Source organism: Oncorhynchus keta, chromosome 34 (assembly GCF_023373465.1).
Source record: "Oncorhynchus keta strain PuntledgeMale-10-30-2019 chromosome 34, Oket_V2, whole genome shotgun sequence".
Classification (NCBI taxonomy): domain Eukaryota; kingdom Metazoa; phylum Chordata; class Actinopteri; order Salmoniformes; family Salmonidae; genus Oncorhynchus; species Oncorhynchus keta.
This window is the reverse complement of record NC_068454.1, coordinates 59,731,596-59,754,279: the sequence shown is the minus strand read 5'-3', so window position 1 is coordinate 59,754,279 and position 22,684 is coordinate 59,731,596. Positions and strand designations below refer to the sequence as shown.

At 43.7% G+C, this 22,684-nt stretch overlaps 3 protein-coding genes and 1 long non-coding RNA gene across 7 annotated transcripts in view; 3 read left to right on the top strand and 1 right to left on the bottom strand.

Annotated features, from left to right (window-relative positions):
• Window positions 1–200: 200 nt before the first annotated feature.
• On the top strand, window positions 201–7,763 carry si:dkey-24p1.7 (sialic acid-binding Ig-like lectin 7). 2 transcript variants are annotated; one of them, XM_052494190.1, is made up of 9 exons: window positions 201–349; window positions 3,540–3,691; window positions 3,893–4,270; window positions 4,437–4,757; window positions 4,848–5,111; window positions 5,449–5,568; window positions 5,704–5,830; window positions 6,052–6,133; window positions 6,287–7,763. In XM_052494190.1, the coding sequence occupies exons 2-9, from the start codon at window positions 3,631–3,633 to the stop codon at window positions 6,707–6,709; spliced, it is 1,776 nt and encodes a 591-aa protein (XP_052350150.1). In that variant the 5' UTR covers window positions 201–349; window positions 3,540–3,630; the 3' UTR covers window positions 6,710–7,763. The 2 variants fall into 2 exon arrangements, with proteins under 2 accessions (XP_052350150.1, XP_052350152.1); XM_052494192.1 differs by lacking the exons at window positions 201–349; window positions 3,540–3,691 and having other exon boundaries at window positions 4,070–4,263.
• On the bottom strand, window positions 2,390–3,533 carry LOC127915159 (uncharacterized). The gene is made up of 3 exons (XR_008090387.1): window positions 2,909–3,533; window positions 2,640–2,807; window positions 2,390–2,528 (listed from the first exon to the last, which is right to left on the bottom strand). It is a non-coding gene; the product is annotated as an uncharacterized LOC127915159 (long non-coding RNA).
• Window positions 7,764–8,355: 592 nt separating the features above from the next.
• Window positions 8,356–10,865, top strand: irgq2 (immunity-related GTPase family, q2). Its single transcript, XM_035749152.2, has 2 exons — window positions 8,356–8,549; window positions 9,675–10,865. Exon 2 carries the CDS (start codon window positions 9,677–9,679, stop codon window positions 10,823–10,825), a length of 1,149 nt encoding a protein of 382 aa, XP_035605045.1. The 5' UTR covers window positions 8,356–8,549; window positions 9,675–9,676; the 3' UTR covers window positions 10,826–10,865.
• Window positions 10,866–13,085: 2,220 nt separating this feature from the next.
• The window catches only part of si:dkey-24p1.1 (uncharacterized protein LOC556718 homolog), a 37,464-nt gene continuing 27,865 nt past the window's right edge, over window positions 13,086–22,684 (top strand). The window contains exon 1 of one of the 3 annotated variants that reach the window (XM_035750792.2): window positions 13,086–13,176. The gene's annotated coding sequence lies outside the window, so the exon portion shown is untranslated. The remainder of the gene's footprint in view (window positions 13,177–22,684) is intronic. The other 2 variants (XM_035750794.2, XM_035750793.2) reach the window with 2 other exon arrangements.

The window sequence follows — 22,684 nt, the reverse complement described above, 5'->3', positions numbered from 1 at the left end:
CTCTTTTATGTACAGTACCGGTCAATTATGTTGATTTAGGACTACATGCACATTTGCTGTACAAAATGACACTATTACTGGTTTTGAATAAGTTACAAATGATAAAACTTCAGAATTTATCTGAATATATAAGCTACGGGATTGTAGTGTTGGTTGATCGGTATGGATTGATATATATATATATATATACAGTCCAGAATGGCTGGGCGGTATGCTGTACAGAGGGACTTCCTGGATGCAGCATCAGGTTAGAGGGAGGAGTAACAGACTGGGGACATGAAGTGACAGTTCACACTCATCAGAGACTCACACATGGCTCACAGTCAACAAGGAGAGCACACAGAGAGAGGTAATGTGCTGATTCAGTCTTATTCTTTGCATGGCAAATATGTTTGTTTTTTAAGTGCTTGGAAAAAATTGGGAACTCTGGACATTACTTATGTAACTAAACTAGTAACTCCTTAGTCGTTGGTAGAAACAATTGGCACTTTGTTTGTTACAATGACTCCCCACGTGACTTAAAATGTAATTACTCTGTTAACATGTAGTTTCAAAATAAGTTCCAGACAATTATGGTAAAATAAAGCATAACTAAAACAAAAAAAACGAGGTGAGAAGGTTGTGACAATCATAAACGTGTCGTGAAACGTTCATGTCAGTTGTTAGGAAGGCCTATGTGTTCTCCCTACACAGCCGGCAACAGGATGTGTAGATATTATCATACTAAAGAACAAGAAGGCCCGCACACGGTTGATGCTCTCAATTCACTGCTTTACTGACAACATTTCGATCTCGAAACGGATCTTCGTCAGGTCAAACAAACCGAGTACTCACTTCCCAAAATATGCACATTCCATCTTCCATGACCATTATGCACATGACACGTGTAGGCATGGTAACAATAAAACATGTGGCACAAGCAATCACAATTAATCTGAGAGGTACATATGGTCATAAAGGACTATATACATACAAATGGATTCAAGTTCAAAATCTTGGCAACAGTAGTAAAAAGATTTTTGAAAACGTTTGGAATACCCGCCCATATGACTATTACGAGCAGGAGGTGATGTGGCCGTAGGTATAATTCCAGTGACCTATTTCAAAAACAATTAGTGCATCTCTAATAATTTGATATCAATGAGATGGGCAGATATAGTAGTTACAGAATCTAATATATACAGTATGTACAAAGTAACTAGGAGACCTGGAAGGCAAGACAAATCAAAGTGACATACAGTATGTAAGAAAGGGTCTGATATCAAACTCTTGGTTCAGACCTTTAGGAGACGTGGTGCACAAACGGTGATTCCAATACAATTCTCTTCTCAATAATAGATTAACATGATTAACATGTTCGATACCAATGTATCCCAGAGAGCTAATGTTGTGACGGGCCTCCATGAAATGTGCAGCCACAGGGTTTCTCTGGTCGAGGGTCCTGATATTACTCCTGTGTTCTGCTATTCCTGTGTTCTGCTATTCCTGTGTTCTGCTATTCCTGTTTCAGAGCGCGTCTCGTTTTTTCCTGCATAGCATAGACCACAAATACACTTGATCAGGCATATCACATTTTTTGTGGAACGTGTAAATGATGTCCTTAATCTTGATGGCCTTGCCCGTGATAGGGGGATCGAACATTGTGCATTTGTTCGTAAAGTTACACTGGGTACATCGACCACATCTGTAATTACCATCCGGCAGATTGTCTCGGAAGATGCTACGTGGCTCCAGTGAAAGATCAGACCTCACCACCATTTGACTGATGTTGTGGGACGACCTGCGGAGGTTCTTTAACCTTTCTTCCAGTTGTGGATCAGTGCTTAAGATGATGTGCCAGGGCTTTTTAATGATGTGGTCAAACTGTTCACCAAGTGGGGAGTATTGAAGGAAGCATTTAACACGTTGGTCAGGAGGGCGGGGAGGTTTTGGGCGTGAGGCTGTCATCCTTGGTCATATTTTTATAACGTTCCCCTGCATCATGCAGCCATTCCTCTGGGTAACCCCGCTGTCTGAAACACTCATCCAGCCATTCCTCTGGGTAACCCCGCTGTCTGAAACACTCATCCAGCCATTCCTCTGGGTAACCCCGCTGTCTGAAACACTCATCCAGCCATTCCTCTGGGTAACCCCGCTGTCTGAAACACTCATCCAGCCATTCCTCTGGGTAACCCCGCTGTCTGAAACACTCATCCAGCCATTCCTCTGGGTAACCCCGCTGTCTGAAACACTCATCCAGCCATTCCTCTGGGTAACCCCGCTGTCTGAAACACTCATCCAGCCATTCCTCTGGGTAACCCCGCTGTCTGAAACACTCATCCAGCCATTCCTCTGGGTAACCCCGCTGTCTGAAACACTCATCCAGCCATTCCTCTGGTCTGTAAGCCATTCCTCTGGGTAACCCCGCTGTCTGAAACACTCATCCAGCCATTCCTCTGGGTAACCCCGCTGTCTGAAACACTCATCCAGCCATTCCTCTGGGTAACCTCGCTGTCTGAAACACTCATCCAGCCATTCCTCTGGGTAACCTCGCTGTCTGAAACACTCATCCAGCCATTCCTCTGGGTAACACTCATCCAGCCATGTCTGAAACACTCATCCAGCCATTCCTCTGGGTAACCCCGCTTCCTCTGGGTAACCTCGCTGTCTGAAACACTCATCCAGCCATTCCTCTGGGTAACCCCGCTGTCTGAAACACTCATCCAGCCATTCCTCTGGGTAACCTCGCTGTCTGAAACACTCATCCAGCCATTCCTCTGGGTAACCTCGCTGTCTGAAACACTCATCCAGCCATTCCTCTGGGTAACCTCGCTTCCTCTGTCTGAAACACTCATCCAGCCATTCCTCTGGGTAACACTCATCCAGCTGTCCCCGCTGAAACACTCATCCAGCCATTCCTCTGGGTAACCTCGCTGTCTGAAACACTCATCCAGCCATTCCTCTGGGTAACCTCGCTGTCTGAAACACTCATCCAGCCATTCCTCTGGGTAACCTCGCTGTCTGAAACACTCATCCAGCCATTCCTCTGGGTAACCTCGCTGTCTGAAACACTCATCCAGCCATTCCTCTGGGTAACCTCGCTGTCTGAAACACTCATCCAGCCATTCCTCTGGGTAACCTCGCTGTCTGAAACACTCATCCAGCCATTCCTCTGGGTAACCCCGCTGTCTGAAACACTCATCCAGCCATTCCTCTGGGTAACCTCGCTGTCTGAAACGCTCATCCAGACAGTTGGCTTGCTTGTCATAGTCACTCTGTGTACACTCTGTGTACTACAAATCCTGCGTATGCAACTGTATTGGCTGATGGGGAGGCTCTTTTTTAGGGGTCTAAGGTTGGAAGCTGTCTCCGGGTAACTAGGAATTCCTGTCCAGTGGCTTCCTGTTTAGGTCGGTGCTGAAGCCCTCCCCCTCCCTCTTTGTCAAAATGTCAAGAAAACTTGTTTCGTGCATCAAGGGTGAGAGTGAATTTCAAATGTTCAGTGCTTGTATAACACTATTTATCATGTTATTCTGTGTCATTCTCCTTCTGTGCTCCAGACCTGTGGACACAGACAAGGGGACCAGAGAAAGAGGTGAAAGAGGACAGACCCTGGTGTTGTGGTTGATTCATTGAGGCAGTGGAGACAGGATGTGGGTCCTCATTTTGGCAGCTCTACTCTTCTCTCTGACAGAGAGAGCAACATGTCGAAGTAGGGTTCCTTTCATCATTAAAGTATTGTTAATATTGAAATCATTAGTAGATGTATAGATGTGGTAATCGTAGTGGTACAGTATGGTAATTAAAACCCCAAAACATTTGAACCTCAACTGATTCTGTATCATCAAAAATGTAATGAACAAGTGATGTGCTTTCTGTATTACTCATGACTGTATTCATTTCACTCCATCAGAACTGGCAGCACCACCAACAGCATCATCCTGGACCATCACCTTCAGTCCAGCAGAAATAACAGCAGAGAAGGGACTATGTGCTGTTATTTCATGTACTTTCACTCACCCTGATAACATCAAGCCTACCGCTGCAATATGGTTCAAGTGCCCTACAAAGGGCAAATGTGATAAGGATAAAATCATAATGTTCCACTCCAAAAAACCCTCTCAAGCTCAGGAGGGTTATAAACAGAGAGTGTCTCTACTGGAGACTGATCTGACAAAGAAGAACTGTAGTGTGATCATCAACGACATCAGAGAGAATGATGCTGGAGAGTATCAATGCAGACTTCCAAGTTCACATACATACTCGAAGAAAGTGAACATCACAGTGAGCGGTACTATGACTATTATTACCAGTTACAGGGACAACCTATTATTGTAGTTAATTGTATACAGTACACACTTGCCAAGTTCCCCCTCAGAGGTCAGGGTTAGGGTTAGGGTTGCTGTTTTGTACACAGATATAAAACTCACTTCTGTATTTGTATTTCCTGCCTCCAGCTCTGACCCAGAAGCCCTCGGTGTTGACTCCTCCTCTGACAGAGGGAGAACCAGCTACTCTGACCTGCACCGCCCCGGGGATGTGCTCTGGAACTCCTCCTAACATCACATGGACATGGAGAGGAACAGGAGACAACATCACTGAGCTCAGAGACAACATCACCATACAGATGAGAGAGGACCTGACCACTGTGACAACAACCCACTTCTCAACGTTGACCTTTACCCCCTCAGCTAAGCATCACGGCACCAACGTCACATGTCGGGTGACATTCAATGGCCGCATCACCACTAAGAAGACACTGACAATGAATGTGGCACGTAGGTAGTGTACATTATCTGACCTCCCGTTGTGCAGCAACACTTCCATTTCATGAACACGATTTGTATGTACTGTTCTTTGTTTTCTAGATGTGAAGGAACCCAAGATCTCTGGCTGTAACACAGTGAGAGAGGGTGATACCATGTATCTGACCTGCAGTGATGACAGCTACCCACCATCATCATCTAACATCACCTGGAGTAAGAAGGGGACAACAGCTTTGGAACGGAATAACTCTGGACGGGCCACTCTCATCATCTCTAACATGACAAGAGAACATGCTGGGGAGTACGTGTGTACAGCTCAACACCACAGTAGATCTCTGACGGCTTCCACTGTTGTCACTGTGATGTGTGAGTACAAGCAGCGCTGTTCAGACAGATTGAAAATGGCTTGTGACATGCTGTTACCTTTAAATTGCCTATGGTTTCTCTCCCCTCTCATGACCTGTGTGTGTGTGTGTGTGTGTGTGTGTGTGTGTGTGTGTGTGTGTGTGTGTGTGTGTGTGTGTGTGTGTGTGTGTGTGTGTGTGTGTGTGTGTGTGTGTGTGTGTGTGTGTGTGTGTGTGTGTGTGCGTGCGTGCGTGCGTGCGTGCGTGCGTGCGTGTAACTCAGGGAGTTCCCTTACCCTTTATAAGATGGTTAACACTAAAAGAGTACAGTTTTACTACATCAGTGTTGATGTTCTCAGTGAACAGCACCATCAGCCTGCCTGTCAGAAACCACACCAATACCACTATGGAGTGTGTCAGCAGAAATGAAGCGGGCAGAGTGAGAGAGGTGCAAGTCACCCAAATAGGAAAACAAGAAGGTAAAGATACAAGTTATCACACTTTGTTAGAGAGCCACAGCTTCCCAATATCAATGCAACATAGAGGATTTGCACGCTTGGATTGAGAAAAGGTGTGAGCCACTTCTAAAATCCACCGCGTTGTTCTCTTTATAGAGGATGTGTCTAAAGACATCATGGCTTTGCTGTCGGACCTAAAACTGATTACTGCATTTGTGGTTGGTGCAGCCCTCTCAGCCACCATCTGTTGTATCTTCCTGTGTTTGACAGGGAAACGTAAAAGGTACATGCATTCTATTACTGACGTACAGTCGCTATTGACTGAATATGTTATTTTAAAAATCAATTGTAAATTGTCTCACTGATTTATTTATATTTATTATCAAGAACATCAGATTTCTTGTCAAAAGTACCAATGCCTTGCACCATATTGTAATGGAAGTGCTTGCTAACCCCTCCAAAAATACAGTGATTGAGAAATTTCATTTGAACTCTTTTCCTTAGACGCAAAGAGAGGATCCCAAAGGACTCAGACTCCAAAAGCCCTTTCATGAACCTGGAGATGGTGACATGTGAAGACCAACAGGTGCAGTACCAGTTTCTTTCTTTATTCAGCTTTACCAACATTTAGTTAGCATTGACGTGCCAATAGGAGTTTACAAGGCAACACAAACATGTCTGGTACCAGCAAGCTAACAAAATACTCCTAACACAGTGCTTTCTGTCATCTACTGCATAGATGGATGCAGGACAGGCTGTGGGGGGCAAACAGACCCCTCTGCAGGTGGAGCTGAGGGAGGGAGAAGAAAACGGAGGGCCCCAGACCAGTGGAGCCGTAGGGAAATCTACCACAGGGGGAGAACCAAATGAAGTGGACTACGCCAGTATCAACTACTCCCTGCTGAAGAAGAAGACTCCTGAGGAGGCAGAAAAGAAGACCACCACCACAGAGACAGACTACGCCGAAATCAAACGACAGAAGAAGAATGAGGCGGAAGAAGATGGTGGAGAGGGGAGTGGTGTGATGGAAGAGGTGGAATGGGAGGAAGGGGAGGAGATTGTAGGGAAGGAAGAGGAGAAAGAGAACGGTAAGCCATTACGAGAGACAGATGAGGATACAGCACTTTACTCCAACATCAAGGCTATAATGGGTGGAGAGTGACACAGCAACATGGGAAATAGTGCACAGTACTATGGCTTCTAATATACAGCACTGCGGTGTTTTCTCATATTCCAGATTGAATGTTTTATGATGATAGAGACTTTGTTTAACTGAAACTACTGTAGGAAATAGTTTTGGTAATTCTTTCTTTTTCAGCCTTGTCTAATGTAATGTTAGTTTTGTAATGATTCTGTTTTTGTGTCACCATGGAAGGACATGGTGTCTCCTCTGATCCTTCATGTTTTTGTATTTTGATTTAACCCCTATATATTTAAAGCCTATATATTGAGGCACTACCTTACTTTTAATGTTTGTGTGTATTTTAGTTGTTTGCTATCTGCTGATGCTTTAACTGTCTTGTAGCATGATTTACTACAGTACCCATAATGCTCTGTATCAATATACGGTTTCATCTTGGTAAAGACATTCCTAAAGCTAACACTATGGTGTCCCGTCTACTTATTAATACATTAGAGGAGGCTGGTGGTAGGAGCTATAGGAGGACAGGTTCATTGTAATGGCAGGAATGGGACTGCAGGGTAGCCTAGTGGTTAGAGAGCGTTGGACTGGTAACCGAAAGGTTGCACAGATCAAATCCCCGAGCTGACAATCTATCGTTCTGCCCATGAACAAAGCAGTTAACCCACTGTTCCTAGGCTGTCATTGAAAATAAGAATTTGTTCTTAACTGACTTGCCTAGTTAAATAAATACTTGAAACTGTATCAAACATATGAAAACCACATGTATGACTGTGTTCCATTAATTCCATTCCAGCCATTAAAACAAGCCTGTCCTCCTACAGCTCATCACACCAGCCTCCTCTGTAATACATGGTGTCAGAAATTGGATGTCTATTTATTATCTCCACAAATTGTATTCGACAGTGATTACACAGATGGTGTGACTGCAGAGAACAGTAGAGGTTTTCTATAGAACTCATCCAGTTCCTTCACCGTGTATTCTATGTTGACATAATCAAAATGTATATGTTCACGATCATTGTAAATAAGAATTTGTTCTTAATTGACTTGCCTAGTTAAATAAATGTTCCATTTAAATGAAGTAAAAATGTAAACAATATTACTATGCTACAAACAACCCCTAGATAGAGGCACTCCATTTGACATGACAACCGCAAAGCCACATCATTTACAAGCCCACTTCTAAACCCCATTCTCAGTTTGAGTTTTTATCATAGTACTCATTTATCAGAAAAGGAAACTGATTTAAGGTGATCTCAACCATCTGCTGGTGTAAGTGAAAACAGAACAACAGGCTCTGATTGGAAGGCAGATGTTTAAAATTAACCCTGAAACTCTCAGATGTCGGCAGAGGTTTCTCACATGGTTTCCTCTGAACAAAAAAAAAACACCAAGAGGTGTGTGTGTGTGAGTCACAATAGCAGGAAATGGACACTCCCTTTCACATTGTAAATCTGGCTGTTGGTGGTGGTGGTTTCTTTTGCACTGTACCTGTCACTGAGCTACCGAACAAACCCACGTACAAACACCTGTGTTATTCCTCAGGTTTGGATGAAAAGAATATGAAGATGTCCCTTTACTGTTAACTATTCATTTAGAGAGTTAGTCACCTGCCAATTGTCAATGTGAGCATCATGGACTCTGTCATGTGTACAGTATGTGCTCACACTCATACTGGATTAAGGATGGGATTACAGGATTAGAATGTTCCACTCACATTAAAGAGCCTGTAAATAGATCTAGCAGACACAGTCAGCACACTTCGCTTGTATTGAGGATGTATCTGCCATTGATCATTGGATAAGGATGTATTTCCCTTTTTAAGGTCTGCCCTTAGGTTTTTTCATCCAGGTCAAAGGTAAGGCACAGGCAGTAGCATACATTAGTACTGTAGACCACACAGATACTTGGAGCTAAGATAGTGTATTTGTTTACACAACACTTACCACTACCCAATACTGTCATAAAAAAAGTAAAATACGTTAAATCTGATTAATTGTGTAAATAAATTGTTTTATTGTGTTCCCACTTATCCCGAGTTGATACAGCAGTAAGGGATTGTGTTCCCACTTATCCCGAGTTGATACAGCAGTAAGGGATTGTGTTCCCACTTATCCCGAGTTGATACAGCAGTAAGGGACTGTGTTCCCACTTATCCCGAGTTGATACAGCAGTAAGGGACTGTGTTCCCACTTATCCCGAGTTGATACAGCAGTAAGGGATTGTGTTCCCACTTATCCCGAGTTGATACAGCAGTAAGGGATTGTGTTCCCACTTATCCCGAGTTGATACAGCAGTAAGGGACTGTGTTCCCACTTATCCCGAGTTGATACAGCAGTAAGGGACTGTGTTCCCACTTATCCCGAGTTGATACAGCAGTAAGGGATTGTGTTCCCACTTATCCCGAGTTGATACAGCAGTAAGGGACTGTGTTCCCACTTATCCCGAGTTGATACAGCAGTAAGGGACTGTGTTCCCACTTATCCCGAGTTGATACAGCAGTAAGGGATTGTGTTCCCACTTATCCCGAGTTGATACAGCAGTAAGGGATTGTGTTCCCACTTATCCCGAGTTGATACAGCAGTAAGGGACTGTGTTCCCACTTATCCCGAGTTGATACAGCAGTAAGGGATTGTGTTCCCACTTATCCCGAGTTGATACAGCAGTAAGGGATTGTGTTCCCACTTATCCCGAGTTGATACAGCAGTAAGGGATTGTGTTCCCACTTATCCCGAGTTGATACAGCAGTAAGGGATTGTGTTCCAGGTCCTCGAGGGCTGCACTGTATGTCAGTGTTTGTTCTTGCCTTCTACTCAGAGACTAATAAATACCTCAGTATTAAACTGTGTGGACATAACAGCCAATCAATTATCAATTGAATTGATCAATTACGTGCCCAAAAAATGTAATCCTCCACTATTAAGATGTGTGAGTGTTCCTACGTGTTGATCTATGCTAATGACCATCCGCACCTCTCTCACAGCCATGGCGGCGGATGTTGTATCTCACAGCCTGAACCTCCTGGAGACTCTCAAAGAGTCTATTGAGAACAACAAGCTGTCAGATGTCAAGGATGCTGTGGAGGACCTCCTGATCAGCCGGATCAACATGGCCGTGGCAGGAGAGCGGGGGCCCGAGAAGTCTGCATTCATCAACGCCCTCCGTGGCCTGGGGCCTGAGGATGAAGGAGCCGCCCTATCCCCGTGCCCCACTTCTCCAGAGGAGATGGCCATCTATCCCAACCCTAAGCACCCTGACTTCAGGCTCTGGGACTTGCCACCCACCCCCGCAGCCTCGCCCTTTGACCCAGAAGGGTACATGGAGCGGGTGAAGTTCCTGCGGTACAACGTGGTGGTCATGGCGTTCACACAGAGTCTCCAGGCCAACAGCGTGGCGGTGTTCCTGGAAGCCCGCTCTGTGCAGAGGGACACTGTGTACTTCGCCCTGCTGGCCTCGGAGAAGGACACAGAAAAGGGTCTGGAGGAGAGGCGGAAGGCCAGCCTAGAGTTATTGAAGGCCCAGGGGGTGGCCCTGCCTAAGGTGTTCCTAGTGAGGCCCTCCTGTCTGGAGAAACTTGACTTCCCAGGACTCCTGGAGGAGATGGAGAGGGACCTACCAGAGATCCGGGCCCACGCTCTACTCCTGGCCCTGCCCACTCTCTCCCCAGTCCTGATCACCCAGAAGAGAGACGCCTTCAAGGCCTTGGTCTGGGCTGCCGCGTCACTCTCTGGTGGGGTGTCGGCCATCCCCGTGCCCCTGGTGGCCTCCATGGTGGACGCCAGAGTGGGTGTGAGGATCCTCACCAAGGCCAGGGCCTCGCTCTGTCTGGACGACGAGTCTGTTGAGCGGTTGGCACGGCAACGCGGCATGGAGCCGGCACGGCTCAAAGCCCTGCGGACGTGTAACCTGTCGGCTGAAGTCACCAAGGGGGAGGTAAAGCTTCGGCTGGCAGCGGCAGAGAAGGAGTTGACCACCAACACGACCCGGCTGGTGGAGATGGCCATGCCCAGGCACGCCCGCTCAGCTGGTCGTTCCTTCACTGTCATGTTGCAGGCTCTCAATGGGGCCATCGATGAGATGGTGGTTGACGCAGAGAAGATACTGGCTGCTGCTGGTATTGGAGAGGGGAAATGAAGGAGGTCAAGAGGAGGGCTAGAAATAGTGCAATGAATTTAAACATTTGCAATGGAAATGCAAATATGCATTGCGTAGGACTTTCCTGCAGACAAATTATCTAGTGGCTTCATGGTTAAAATGTTATTAATATTTTTCATAATTTCATAATTAATAAACATTATTTCAAAAACCCTGCAGAAAATCAGGTGTTTCTATGTCAAAGGATTTTGTTACATTTCAGTCTCCTGTAATGTACAGTACCAGTCAAAAGTATGGACACACCTATTCGTTCAAGGGTTTTTCTCTTTTAAAATGATTTTAACACCCCTACTCTTACGATAAGTGCCATGGGGTCTTTAGTGACCACAGAGAGTCAGCACACCCGTTTAACGTCCCATCCAAGTGTTTTTCTTTATTTTTACTATTTTCTAAATTGTAGAATAATATTGAAGACTTAGAAACTATGAAATAACACATATGGAATCATGTCGTGACCAAAAAAGTGTTAAACAAATCCAAATATATTTGAGATTCTTCAAAGTAGACACCCTTTGCTTTGATGACAGCTTTGCACACTCTTGGCATTCTCTCAAAACCAGCTTCACCTGGAATGCTTTTCCAACTGTCTTGAAGGAGTTCCCACATATGCTGAGCACTTGTTGGCTGCTTTTCCTTCACTCTGCGATCCAACTCATCCCAAACCATCTCAATTGGTTTGAGGTCAGGTGATTGTGGAAGCCAGGTCATCTGATGAAGCACTCCATCACTCACTTTCCTGGTCAAATAGCCCTTACACAGACTGGAGGTATGTTGGGTAATTGTCCTGTTGAAAAACAAATGACAGTCACACTAAGCCCAAACCAGATTAGATGGCGTATTGCTGCAGAATGCTGTGGTAGTCATGCTGGTTAAGTGCGTCTTCAATTCTAAATAAATCACTGACAGTGTCACGAGCAAAGCACCCCCACACCACCTCCTCCATGCTTCACGGTGGGAACCACACATGCAGAGATCATCCCCTCACCTTCTCTGTGTCTCACAAAGACATGGCGGTTGGAACCAAAAATCCCAAATTTGGACTCATCAAACCAAAGGACAGATTTCAACCAGTCTAATGTTCATTGCTTGTGTTTCTTGGTCCAAGCAATTATTTTATTTTTATTGGTGTCTATCTACACTATTTACCTAGAGAGTTTTCATCTGTATTTTTCGGAGCTGTCTACATACCACCACAGACCAATGCTGGCACCTAGAGCGCACTCAATGAGCAGTATTCCGCCATAAGCAAACAGGAAAACACTCATCCAGAGGAGGCACTCCTAGTGGCCGGGGACTTTAATGCAGGGAAACTAAAATCTGTTTTTACTAAATTTCTATCAGCATGTTAAACATGCAACCAGAGGCAAAAATACAATCTACACCCCCTTTACTCAAATCAAATCAATTCAAAGTTTATTTGTCACGTGCGCCGAATACAACAGGTGAAATGCTTACTTACAGGCTCTAACCAACAGGGCAAAAAAGGTATTAGGTGAACAATAGGTAAGTAAAGAAATAAAAACAACAGTAAATAGACGGTGAAATATAACAGTAGCGAGGTTATATAGAGGCACTGGTTAGTCGGGGTGATTGAGGTAGTATGTACATGTAGATATGGTTAAAGGGACTATGCATATATGATAAACAGAGTGATCCTGATTTCGACCACTGCAGCAAAATCCAAGTCCTTGTTTCAGTAACTTTTCTTCCATTTGGTGCTTTTTGAATGTGACCCTGTTCTTTTCATATCACTTTTGCTCAGTTTGTATTTATGCTCAGTTATTACATTTAGTGTGGGTGCATTTATGGGCTTTTACATGTTTTGTTATCCACAATCAACAGCAGTGCCAATGTGTATAGGAGTTATTCAACTTGAATACAGTAACTTGGGCAGTATAGCATGTTGTCTTTATATGCAATACACTATTTTCACAGACAAATACGAGTCAGCACTGTATTTCTGCTTAAATCAGCAGGGTTTTGCACAGTACAGTGCCGCATGTTCTTCATGTACAACAACCACACACACTACACATACTGTAAATTTGAACAAAACACCTGACAGATGAAGTCTAAGCTCACTTCACAAATACAGTTCTGAACAGCGCAGAATGGAAAACAGATACAGTACCTCCCTCCATCATCAACCCCCGAATCATACAAATAGACACTTCTCTCTGTCATGCTTGGATGATCATGCAAAAACAAATGCAAAGCCTGGCAGATTTTTGGGTTCGTCTTTTAGTTTCTCATCCTTATCTTGAGAAGACGGATATGCTGCAGATACAGTATCTTTCATGAGACAGTCATCACAGCGAATCCCTTCTGAGGTAAGAAGAAACAACTTTGTGAATGTTTGCTATTTCTTTTATGCATGTCTACCCATTATAAAGTGAGAAATGTATCCTGGATACATCTTTATTTGCGGTCATAACGAGGTGATAATGTGAAATACCTCATGTGCACATTGAGATAGGAACGTTGCTCAAATGCTGTCAGTTCCACTCTAAAGTCATAATAAAGTGTCACCAATACATTTCTTATATGAGAATGTACAGTCATTTAGATATTTCTGTCTCAATGATATGGTAATAATGAGAGAGAGAGAGAGAACCAACAATTGCAAGACAGAATAATCGAATGGGAAGTGTAAATTTAAGTTCCTGGCCTCCATCTGACAAAAACTTTAGGAAAAACGAATTGTGTGCTGCCACCAAACAGGCAATAATATAGGCCTACACTAGGTTACTGGCAATAAAATTTGCAGTAAACGTTACTTGTACAAGTGAAACTTCTAAACAGATATTTATATTATTGTGGAAGTGTTTATTACTATCCTTGAAGTGAGCATTGCATTGAGCAATTGAGCAGTGCATTGTAGACCGTTTACCGCGTTGGTAGGCAACACAACAAAGCACTCCCCCCTTCCCCTGGTAAAACAAAAAACAAAAGACAATACAATCGTATATCAACGATGTTTGGACAGGTTGATGGGACGATGTGTCATTCCAGACATCGCCCAATCCATATACACCCCTAGTGTGGTCCTTCTGTAGCTCAGTTGGTAGAGCATGGCGCTTGTAACGCCAGGGTAGTGGGTTCGATTCCCGGGACCACCCATACGTAGAATGTATGCACACATGACTGTAAGTCGCTTTGGATAAATGGCATATATTAGTCCCAGGAATAATATTGTAGCCCTATTCGCATGGGACTAATATTACCAGAGAACATTGGTTATGCATGTACTACCCCGAATGCCCGTTATTCCAGAGGACGATTCAGACTGAATTAGTTTTTTTTCCAAACTGCCACCTGTAATTATATATCTTTTTGTTTTATACATTGCCAGTTAGCACGGAAGCCTGGATTTTTTTTTTATAGGAGTGAATATATTTCAACAAGTCCTGGCGACAGGTGACACTGATAACTCGAGCTTGGTTCTCAAGTTTCTAAACCATACAAAGCCATCTTTGGTACAGTGTCGACAGAATATTTGAATTGAGGAAGTGTGATCACAATCATGAGGATAATTTAGCGATCGGCAGTAGAAAGCCCAATACGGACGGGATACATTTTACAGGGGGTGCTCAAGGTAATGTAATTATGTACAAAAGCACAAATCACCACATCCGTAATTTTAGTCTGGTCTGAATCTGCCATGTCAGTCATTTTTATTTGGCAGGAAGGTTATTATCCCAGCCCTAAAAATCGATTGTTTTTCAGCAAACTCCCAGGTGCTCTGATAATACTTATCCCGTGCGGATCGTAATCCCTGTGTTTTGGGGAAATTACAAAGTTTAACAGGTGCTGCACCCAGTTTTGGGTAAGAACATGGGAACAAATTGATCAAATCAAATTTTATTAATCACATGCGCCGAATACAACCTTAAAGTGCAATGCTTACTTACGACCCCCTAACCCACAATGGAGTTTAAAAAAACGTCTAAGAATAAGAAACAAAAGTAACAAGTAATTAAAGAACAGCAGTAAAATAACAATAGCGAGACTATATACAGGGGGGTACCAGTACAGAGTCAATGTAAGGGGGCACCGGTTATTTGAGGGAATATGTACATAAAGGTAGAGTTATTAAAGTGACTATGCATAGATGACAACAAAGTGTAGCAGCGGTGTGAAAAAAGGAGGGGGGCAATGCAAATAGTCTGGGTAGCCATTTGATTAGGTGTTCAGCAGTCTAAATGGCTTGAGGGTAGAAGCTCTTCAGAAGCCTCTTGGACCTAGACTTGGCGCTCTGGTGGTAGCAGAGAGAACAGTCTATGACTAGGGTGGCTTGAGTCTTTGACATTTTGTAGGGCCTTCCTCTGTCACCGCCTGGTATAGAGGTTCTGGATGGCAGGAAGCTTGGCCCTGGTGATGAACTGGGTCGTTCGCACTACCCTCTGTAGTGCCTTGTGGTCAGAGGCCGAGCAGTTGCCATAACAGGCAGTGATGCAACCAGTCAGGATGCTCTCGAAGGTGCAGCTATATAACCTTTTGAGGATCTGAGGACCCATGCCAAGTATTTTCAGTCTCCTCAATGGGAATAGGTTTTGTCGTGCCCTCTTTGCGACTGTCTGGTGTGCTTGGACCATGTCCGTTTGTTGGTGATGTGGACACCAAGGAACTTGAAGATCTCAACGTGCTCCACTGTAGCCCGGTCGATGTGGATGTGCTCAGCCCTCTTTTTCCTGTAGTCCACAATCATCTCCTTTGTCTTGATCACATTGAGGGAGAGGTTCTTGTCCTGGCACCACACGGCCAGGTCTCTGACCTCCTCCCTATAGGCTGTCTCGCCGTTGTCGGTGATCAGGCCTAACACTGTTGTGTCATCGGCAAACTTAATGATGGTGTTGGAGTTGTGCCTTGCCATGCAGTCATGATTGAACAGGGAGTACAGGAGGGGACTGAGCACGTACACCTGAGGGGCCTCTGTGTTGAGGATCAGCGTGGCGGATGTGTTGTGACCTACCCTTACCACCTGGGGGCGGCCCGTCAGGAAGTCCAGGATTGAGTTGCAGAGGGAGGTGTTCAGTCCCAGGGTCCATTAGCTTATTGATGAGCTTTGAGGGCACTATGGTGTTGATCGCTGAGCTGTAGTCAATGAATAGCATTCTCACATAGGTGTTCCTTTTGTCCAGGTGGGAAAGGGCAAGTGCAATAGAGATTGCATCATCTGAGGATCTGTTGGGACGGTATGCAAATTGGAGTGGGTGTAGTGTTTCTGGGATAATGGTGTTGATGTGAGCCATGACCAGCCTTTCAAAGCACTTCATGGCTACAGACGTGATTGCTACTGGTTGGTAGTCATTTAGGAAGGTTACCTTAGGGTTCTTGGGCACAGGCACTATGGTGGTCGGCTTACAACATGTTGGTATTACAGACTCGGACAGAGAGAGGTTGAAAATGTCAGTGAAGACACTTGCCAGTTAGTTAGTGCATGCTCACAATACACCTGTTTAAAGGTTACCTGTTTAAAAGTTATTCACATCGTCTTCCGGAACAGCTGATGCTCTCATGCATGCTTCAGTGTTATTTGCCTCAAAGTGAGCATAGAAATATTTTAGCTCATCTTGTATGCTCGTGTCACTGGGCAGCTTTCGGCTGTGCTTCTTTTTATGGTCTGTAATGGTTTGCAAGCCCTGCCACATCCGACGAGCATCAGAGTCGGTGTACTACGATTCGATCTTAGTCCTGTATTGACACTTTGCCTGATTGATGGTTCGTCGGACGGCATTCCTTGAGCACATTTTTGGGGTACAGTCGAGAGCTCTGGACTTCGGGCTAAAAGTCCTCCCGGGTGGCGCAGTGGTTAAGGGCGCTGTACTGTGCCATCAGAGACTCTGGGTTTGCGCCCAGGCTCTGTCGTAACCGGCCACGACCGGGAGGTCTGTGGGACGACGCACATTTGGCCTAGCGTCATCCAGGTTAGGGAGGGCTTGGCCGGTAGGGATGTCCTTGTCTCATCGCGCACCAGCAACTCCTGTGGCGGGCCGGGCGCAGTGTGCGCTATCCAAGGTTTCCAGGTGCATGTTGTTTCCTCCGACACATTGGTGCGGCTGGCTTCCAGGTTGGATGCGCGCTGTGTTAAGAAGCAGTGTGGCTTGTTCGGATTGTGTATCGGAGGATGCATAACTTTCAACCTTCGTCTCTCCCGAGCCCGTACGGGAGTTGTAGCGATGAGACAAGATAGTAACTCCTAAAAACAATTGGATACCACAAAATTGGGGAGAAAAAGGGGTACAATTTTAAAAAGAAAAAAAAGAAGTCCAGAGCTATTGACCTGCTCCCTGCCATTACGTTTTATGTGAATTAATTGAACATCGCCAAGGCAGCATAAAACAAATATTGTGCATATTTCATGCAGCCTTTGCTGTTAGATCGCAAAGCAGCATACAACTGAGCTAAATGTTTGGAAATGACAAGTTCACTTTCTCATTCACAGTTTATAAACGCATATCAAGCGCAAGTGTGCTGTTCAGCTAACATAGGCTGTGTGGGGGGGAATTTAGGACATCTGAAGCTGGGGGCTGGGCATTGAGGACGTCTTCTACTGTGGATCGCAAACATATCCCAATGATTATGACTTTTATGAATTCAAATATTATGGCGACACTATACCAAAGCTGGTTTAGAAACTTACCAGATGTGTCATGTGAGCAAGCGTTGCAAAATAAATGTACACATACATGTTATTCAATCATTGCACCCACACTGCAGGTGTGCGCCAAGAAGTGCCTGCTTTGCCATGTGCTAAAATAGAAGTTGCTTCTATTTGTGACACCAAACGCAATGCAAGTCCAGCCTCTCCCATCTCCTCATTGGCTTTTAGAAGAATACAGTGGCATGCAAAAGTATTCACCCCCTTGGCATTTTTCCTATTTTGTTTCCTTACAACCTGGAAAGAAATAATCATTTGATTTACATGCCTACCACTTTGAAGATGCAAAATATTTTTTCTTGTGAAACAAGCAAGAAATAAGACAAAAAAAACGGAAAACTTGAGGGTGCATCATTTGAGGATGCCCCCCCCCCTCAAAAGTCAATACTTTGTAGAACCACCTTTTTTCAGCAATTACAGCTGAAAGTCTCTTGGGGTATGCCTAAATAAGCTTGGCTCATCTAGCCACTGGGATTGTTTACCATTCTTCAAGGCAAAACTGCTCCAACCTTCCGCTGGTGTACAGCAATCTTTAAGTCATACCACAGATATTGAATTGGATGGAAGTCTGGGCTTTGACTAGGTCATTCCAAGGCATTTAAATGTTTCCCCTTAAACCTCTCAAGTGTTGCTTCCGCAGGATGCTTAGGGTCATTGTCCTGCTGGAAGGTGAACCTCCATCCCAGCCTCAAATCTCTGGAAGACTGAAACAGTTTCCCCTCAAGAATTTCCCTGTATTTAGCGCCATCATTCCTTCAATCCTGACCAGTTTTCCAGTCCCAGCCAATGAAAAACATCCCCACAGCATGATGCTGCCACCACCATGCTTCACTGTGGGAATGGTGTTCTCAGGGTGATGAGGGGTGTTGGGTTTGCACCAGACATAATGTTTTCCTTGATGGCCAAGAAGCTCAATTTTAGTCTCATCTAACCAGAGCACCTTCTTCCATGTGCTTGGGGAGTCTCCCACAAGCCTTTTGGTGACCACCAAATGTGTTTGATTATTTTTTTCTTTAAGCAATGGCTTTTTTCTTGCCACTCTTCCGTAAAGCCCTGCTCTGTGAAGTGTACGGCTTAAAGTGGTCCTATGGACAGATACTCCAATCTCCGGAGGAGCTTTGCAGCTACTTCGGGGTTATCCTTGGTCTCTTTTATGCCTCTCTGATTAATGCCCTCCTTGCCTGGTCCATGAGTTTTGCTGGGTGGACCTCTCTTGGCAGGTTTGTTGTGGTGCCATATTCTTTCATTTTTTAAATAATGGATTTAATGGTGCTCCGTAGGATGTTCAAAGTTTTGGATATTTTTTTATAACCCAACCCTGATCTGTACTTCTGCACAACTTTGTCCCTGACCTGTTTGGAGAGCTCCTTGGTCTTCATGGTGCCACTTGCTTGGTGGTGCCCCTTGCTTAGTGGTGTTACAGACACTGGGGCCTTTCAGAACAGGTATACAGTATATATACTTGAGAACTTGTGACAGATCATGTGACACTTAGATTGCACACAGGTGGACTTTATTTAACTAATTGTGTAACGTCTGAAGGTAATTGGTTCCACCAGATCTTATTTAGGGGCTTCATAGCAAAGGGGGTGAATAAATATGCACCCACCACTTTTCAGTTTTTTATTTTTGAAACAAGCTTTTTTTTCACTTCACCAATTTGGACTATTTTGTGTAAGTCCATTACATGAAATCCAAATAAAATCCAATTTAAATTACAGGTTGTAATGCAACAAAATAGGAAAAACGCCAAGGGGGATAAATACTTTTGCAAGGCACTGTATACCCATGTGCTGTTTCCTCATTGGTTACACCCATGTGGGTGATTGAAAGATGAACTGAGGTCGGTTGGTTGTGGTAATACACCTTATTATAAAAGTTAGATGCCAATCGCCATATACAGTCCAAAGAAGAAAAGGCCTGGAAGGAGGAGAGATGACTAGAAACGATTCGGTTGACCGTTTTATGTGTGGATTAATTGTCGGAGTAGAATGCAGTAGGGGACCTTGTGCATTTCAGGTAAAATAACAACTCAATGTTTATATCCCAGGACAATTTAGCATTAAACATTTATGGGAATTTAGCTGGCTAGCGTGCAGTTGCTAGCTAATGTGTCCTATTTAGCTAGCTAGCTTGCTGTTGCTAGCTAATTTGTCCTGGGTTATAAACATTTAGCTGTTAGTTTACCTGAAATGCACAAGGTCCCCTACTGCATTCTAATGTCGAACAGTATCAAGTGAAAGGTTTTACTCATGCTCAGTTCTAGGGTCTGGAGTGTTCCAGATGTGGAAATTTGAAGTAGAAGTTATGGAACTCCCTCACGTGCTTGTGTTTTGGAAAAAAGTCCACAATGAAAATTACATTATATGTGGAGAATAATAGGCAACATTTGCATCTGTTGGTCATCAAGTTGGCTATTAATTTCTATGCCATTGCGGCCTACTGTAGCGTACCATTTTATATAATAAATATATACATCTATATTGAAATGACAATATCACTGGAGTCATTGCAAATCAATTTATGCCACTTGTGTAGCCTACCTGGAGCTGGCAAATTGATTAAAAAAACTATAACTCTGTTCAATCAATCAAATGTATTAATAAAGCCCTTTTTACATCAGCTGATGTCACAAAGGGCTGTACAAAAACCCAGCCTAAAACCCCAAACAGCAAGCAATGCAGTTGTAGAAGCACGGTGGCTAGGAATAACTCCCTAGAAAGACCAAAACCTAGGAAGAAACGTAGAGAGTAACCAGGCTCTAAGGGGTGGCCAGTCCTCTTCTGGCTGTGGCAGGTGGAGATTATAACAGTACATGGCCAAGATGCTGTTTTATCCTTGTGTTATTATTAAGTTATACATTGTCATGTTTAGTTAATTAAATTGGAAGTTATCAATTGTGATCATGGTCACAGCTCTATCACAAATGCATCATTCTCCACATTTAATGTCAGTTTCATTGTGGATTTTCCCCTGAAATGAGATGTAGGCATTTTGGCCTATCAGGGCTATAGGCTTCCTGTAACGCCGTTCTTCGTTTGTCGAAAGAGTGTCGGACCGAAATGCAGCGTGGTTGTTACTCATGTTCTTTAATGATTGAAATGACGATACATGAAAATAACGTAATATACAAAATACAAAACAACAAACGGAATGTGAAACCTATTACAGCCTATCTGGTGAAACTACACAGAAACAGGAACAATCACCCACGAAATACAAAGCGAAACCAGGCTACCTAAATACGGTTCCCAATCAGAGACAACGAGAATCACCTGACTCTGATTGAGAACCGTCTCAGGCAGCCAAGCCCATACAACACCCCTACTCAGCCACAATCCCAATAATACAAAACCCCAATACGAAATACAACAACATAAACCCATGTCACACCCTGGCCTGACCAAATAATAAAGAAAACACAAAATACTAAGACCAAGGCGTGACACTTCCTGCATCTTGCTCAGCAAACCATGGCAAAATTAAATTGCAATTATAATCCCAGATTTTAGTCAGTACCCTACGCCTATTGAAATAACAAGTCAATTACTCAAATAGGCCATTTATAACCATTTGTAGTCTTAAACATCTGGCACATAATAATGACGCAATTGCCAGAAAATAGCATAACATTTGTTTTTTGAAGTTCATCTAAGTGTTTCTTGCACAGAGATTTCGAGATCCTCTGTCCAACTTTCATCACTCAAACTCTCCTGTTGGATTTATCTGTAGTTATGAACATATGCAAACAGGATTTATTTGAACTGGGTGGTTTGAGCCTTGAATGCTGATTGGGTGAAAGCCCTGGTATATCAGATGTGTACCACTGGAATGACAAACGTTTTTTCTTCTAATTACGTTGGTAACCAGTTTATAATAGCAATAAGGCACCTCAGGGGTTTATGGTATATGGCCAATATACCACGGCTAAGGGCTGTTATTTGTAGTATATGGCCAATATACCATGGCTAAGGGCTATGACCTAAGAACTAACTGTGCTTATCCATGGTATATTGGCCATAGACCACACCTCCCAGGGCCTTATTGCTTAATCATAGCAGTCAAAACAGGTTAAATCAACATCCATTGATGGAAAATGATCTGGAGAATTTAATAGGGGCGATTTATCTTTTCTCTTGTAACATATTCTTAAACTAGCAATAATTATTATTCTGATGGAAAACCACATTTTTCTTCTTAGCGTTTAAAAATGATTTAGATATTTCTTCTTAATTCGCTCAGTAATGTTATGGAAAAAGGGTTTATTGGATAAATGTGGCAACTCTCTCGCGAAAAACATTTTTTGGGGGCTAGTTTTTAGGCCTTGTGGGAAGGTTTTCAGAGGTCAAATACATTTTAGTTAGACCTGGCAACCCTGCACGTGCATGCCATCATTCACTTTTAACTGGACTGTGCACTAACAGGCAGTTGCAACAGCGTGACTTTAGATCATTATAACTCATTCACCACAGGATACCAAATACACCTGACTGTATTTCTGAAAATATGTAAACACCACGGGAGTTCTCTTACGTTTGGGAAATGTACAGTCCTATTGATCAAACATCCATGAAAAGGTAGTCTCTCTCTCCCACAGTTATTATGCATATCAACAACAACAAGATCAACAACTAATGCTAGCTAGAAATCTACAGTAACAAAGGAACATTAGATAAACCCTCTCAAAGTTTTTCACAAAATTGCACTGATAAACGATGGGGAATTGTAGCCTACTCGTCCTGCAGCTTGCCTGCCAATGTATGCTTGTCCCAAACAAGCACCCAAACTAACTGGCTAAAGTTGGCTAGCTTGCTAGCTAGCTACTTCCAGACACAAATGAGAGAACACCTCACTCTGACCTTTATACTTGCAGAGCTGGTTAGGCTGTTTACATGTTCTCTAGAACGTGACTAACTATTACTTTTTTGTCTACAATTACAGACATCGGTCATATGCAGCAAGTGTTGTGCATTCATAAATGCATCAGTTATTCTGCGTTCTGGCACACTCAGAGGAGAGTGCTCTGAAATCAGAATAGATAGCCAGAGTGAATTTGCGAACGCAAGAGATATGATAACTGGATAACAGTCATTCAAGTTCTTGCTAGCTAACCAAATGACACCTGCATCTCTAGCTGTGTATAGCCATAGAAAAACTGTATGAAGAAAGAAGTATGG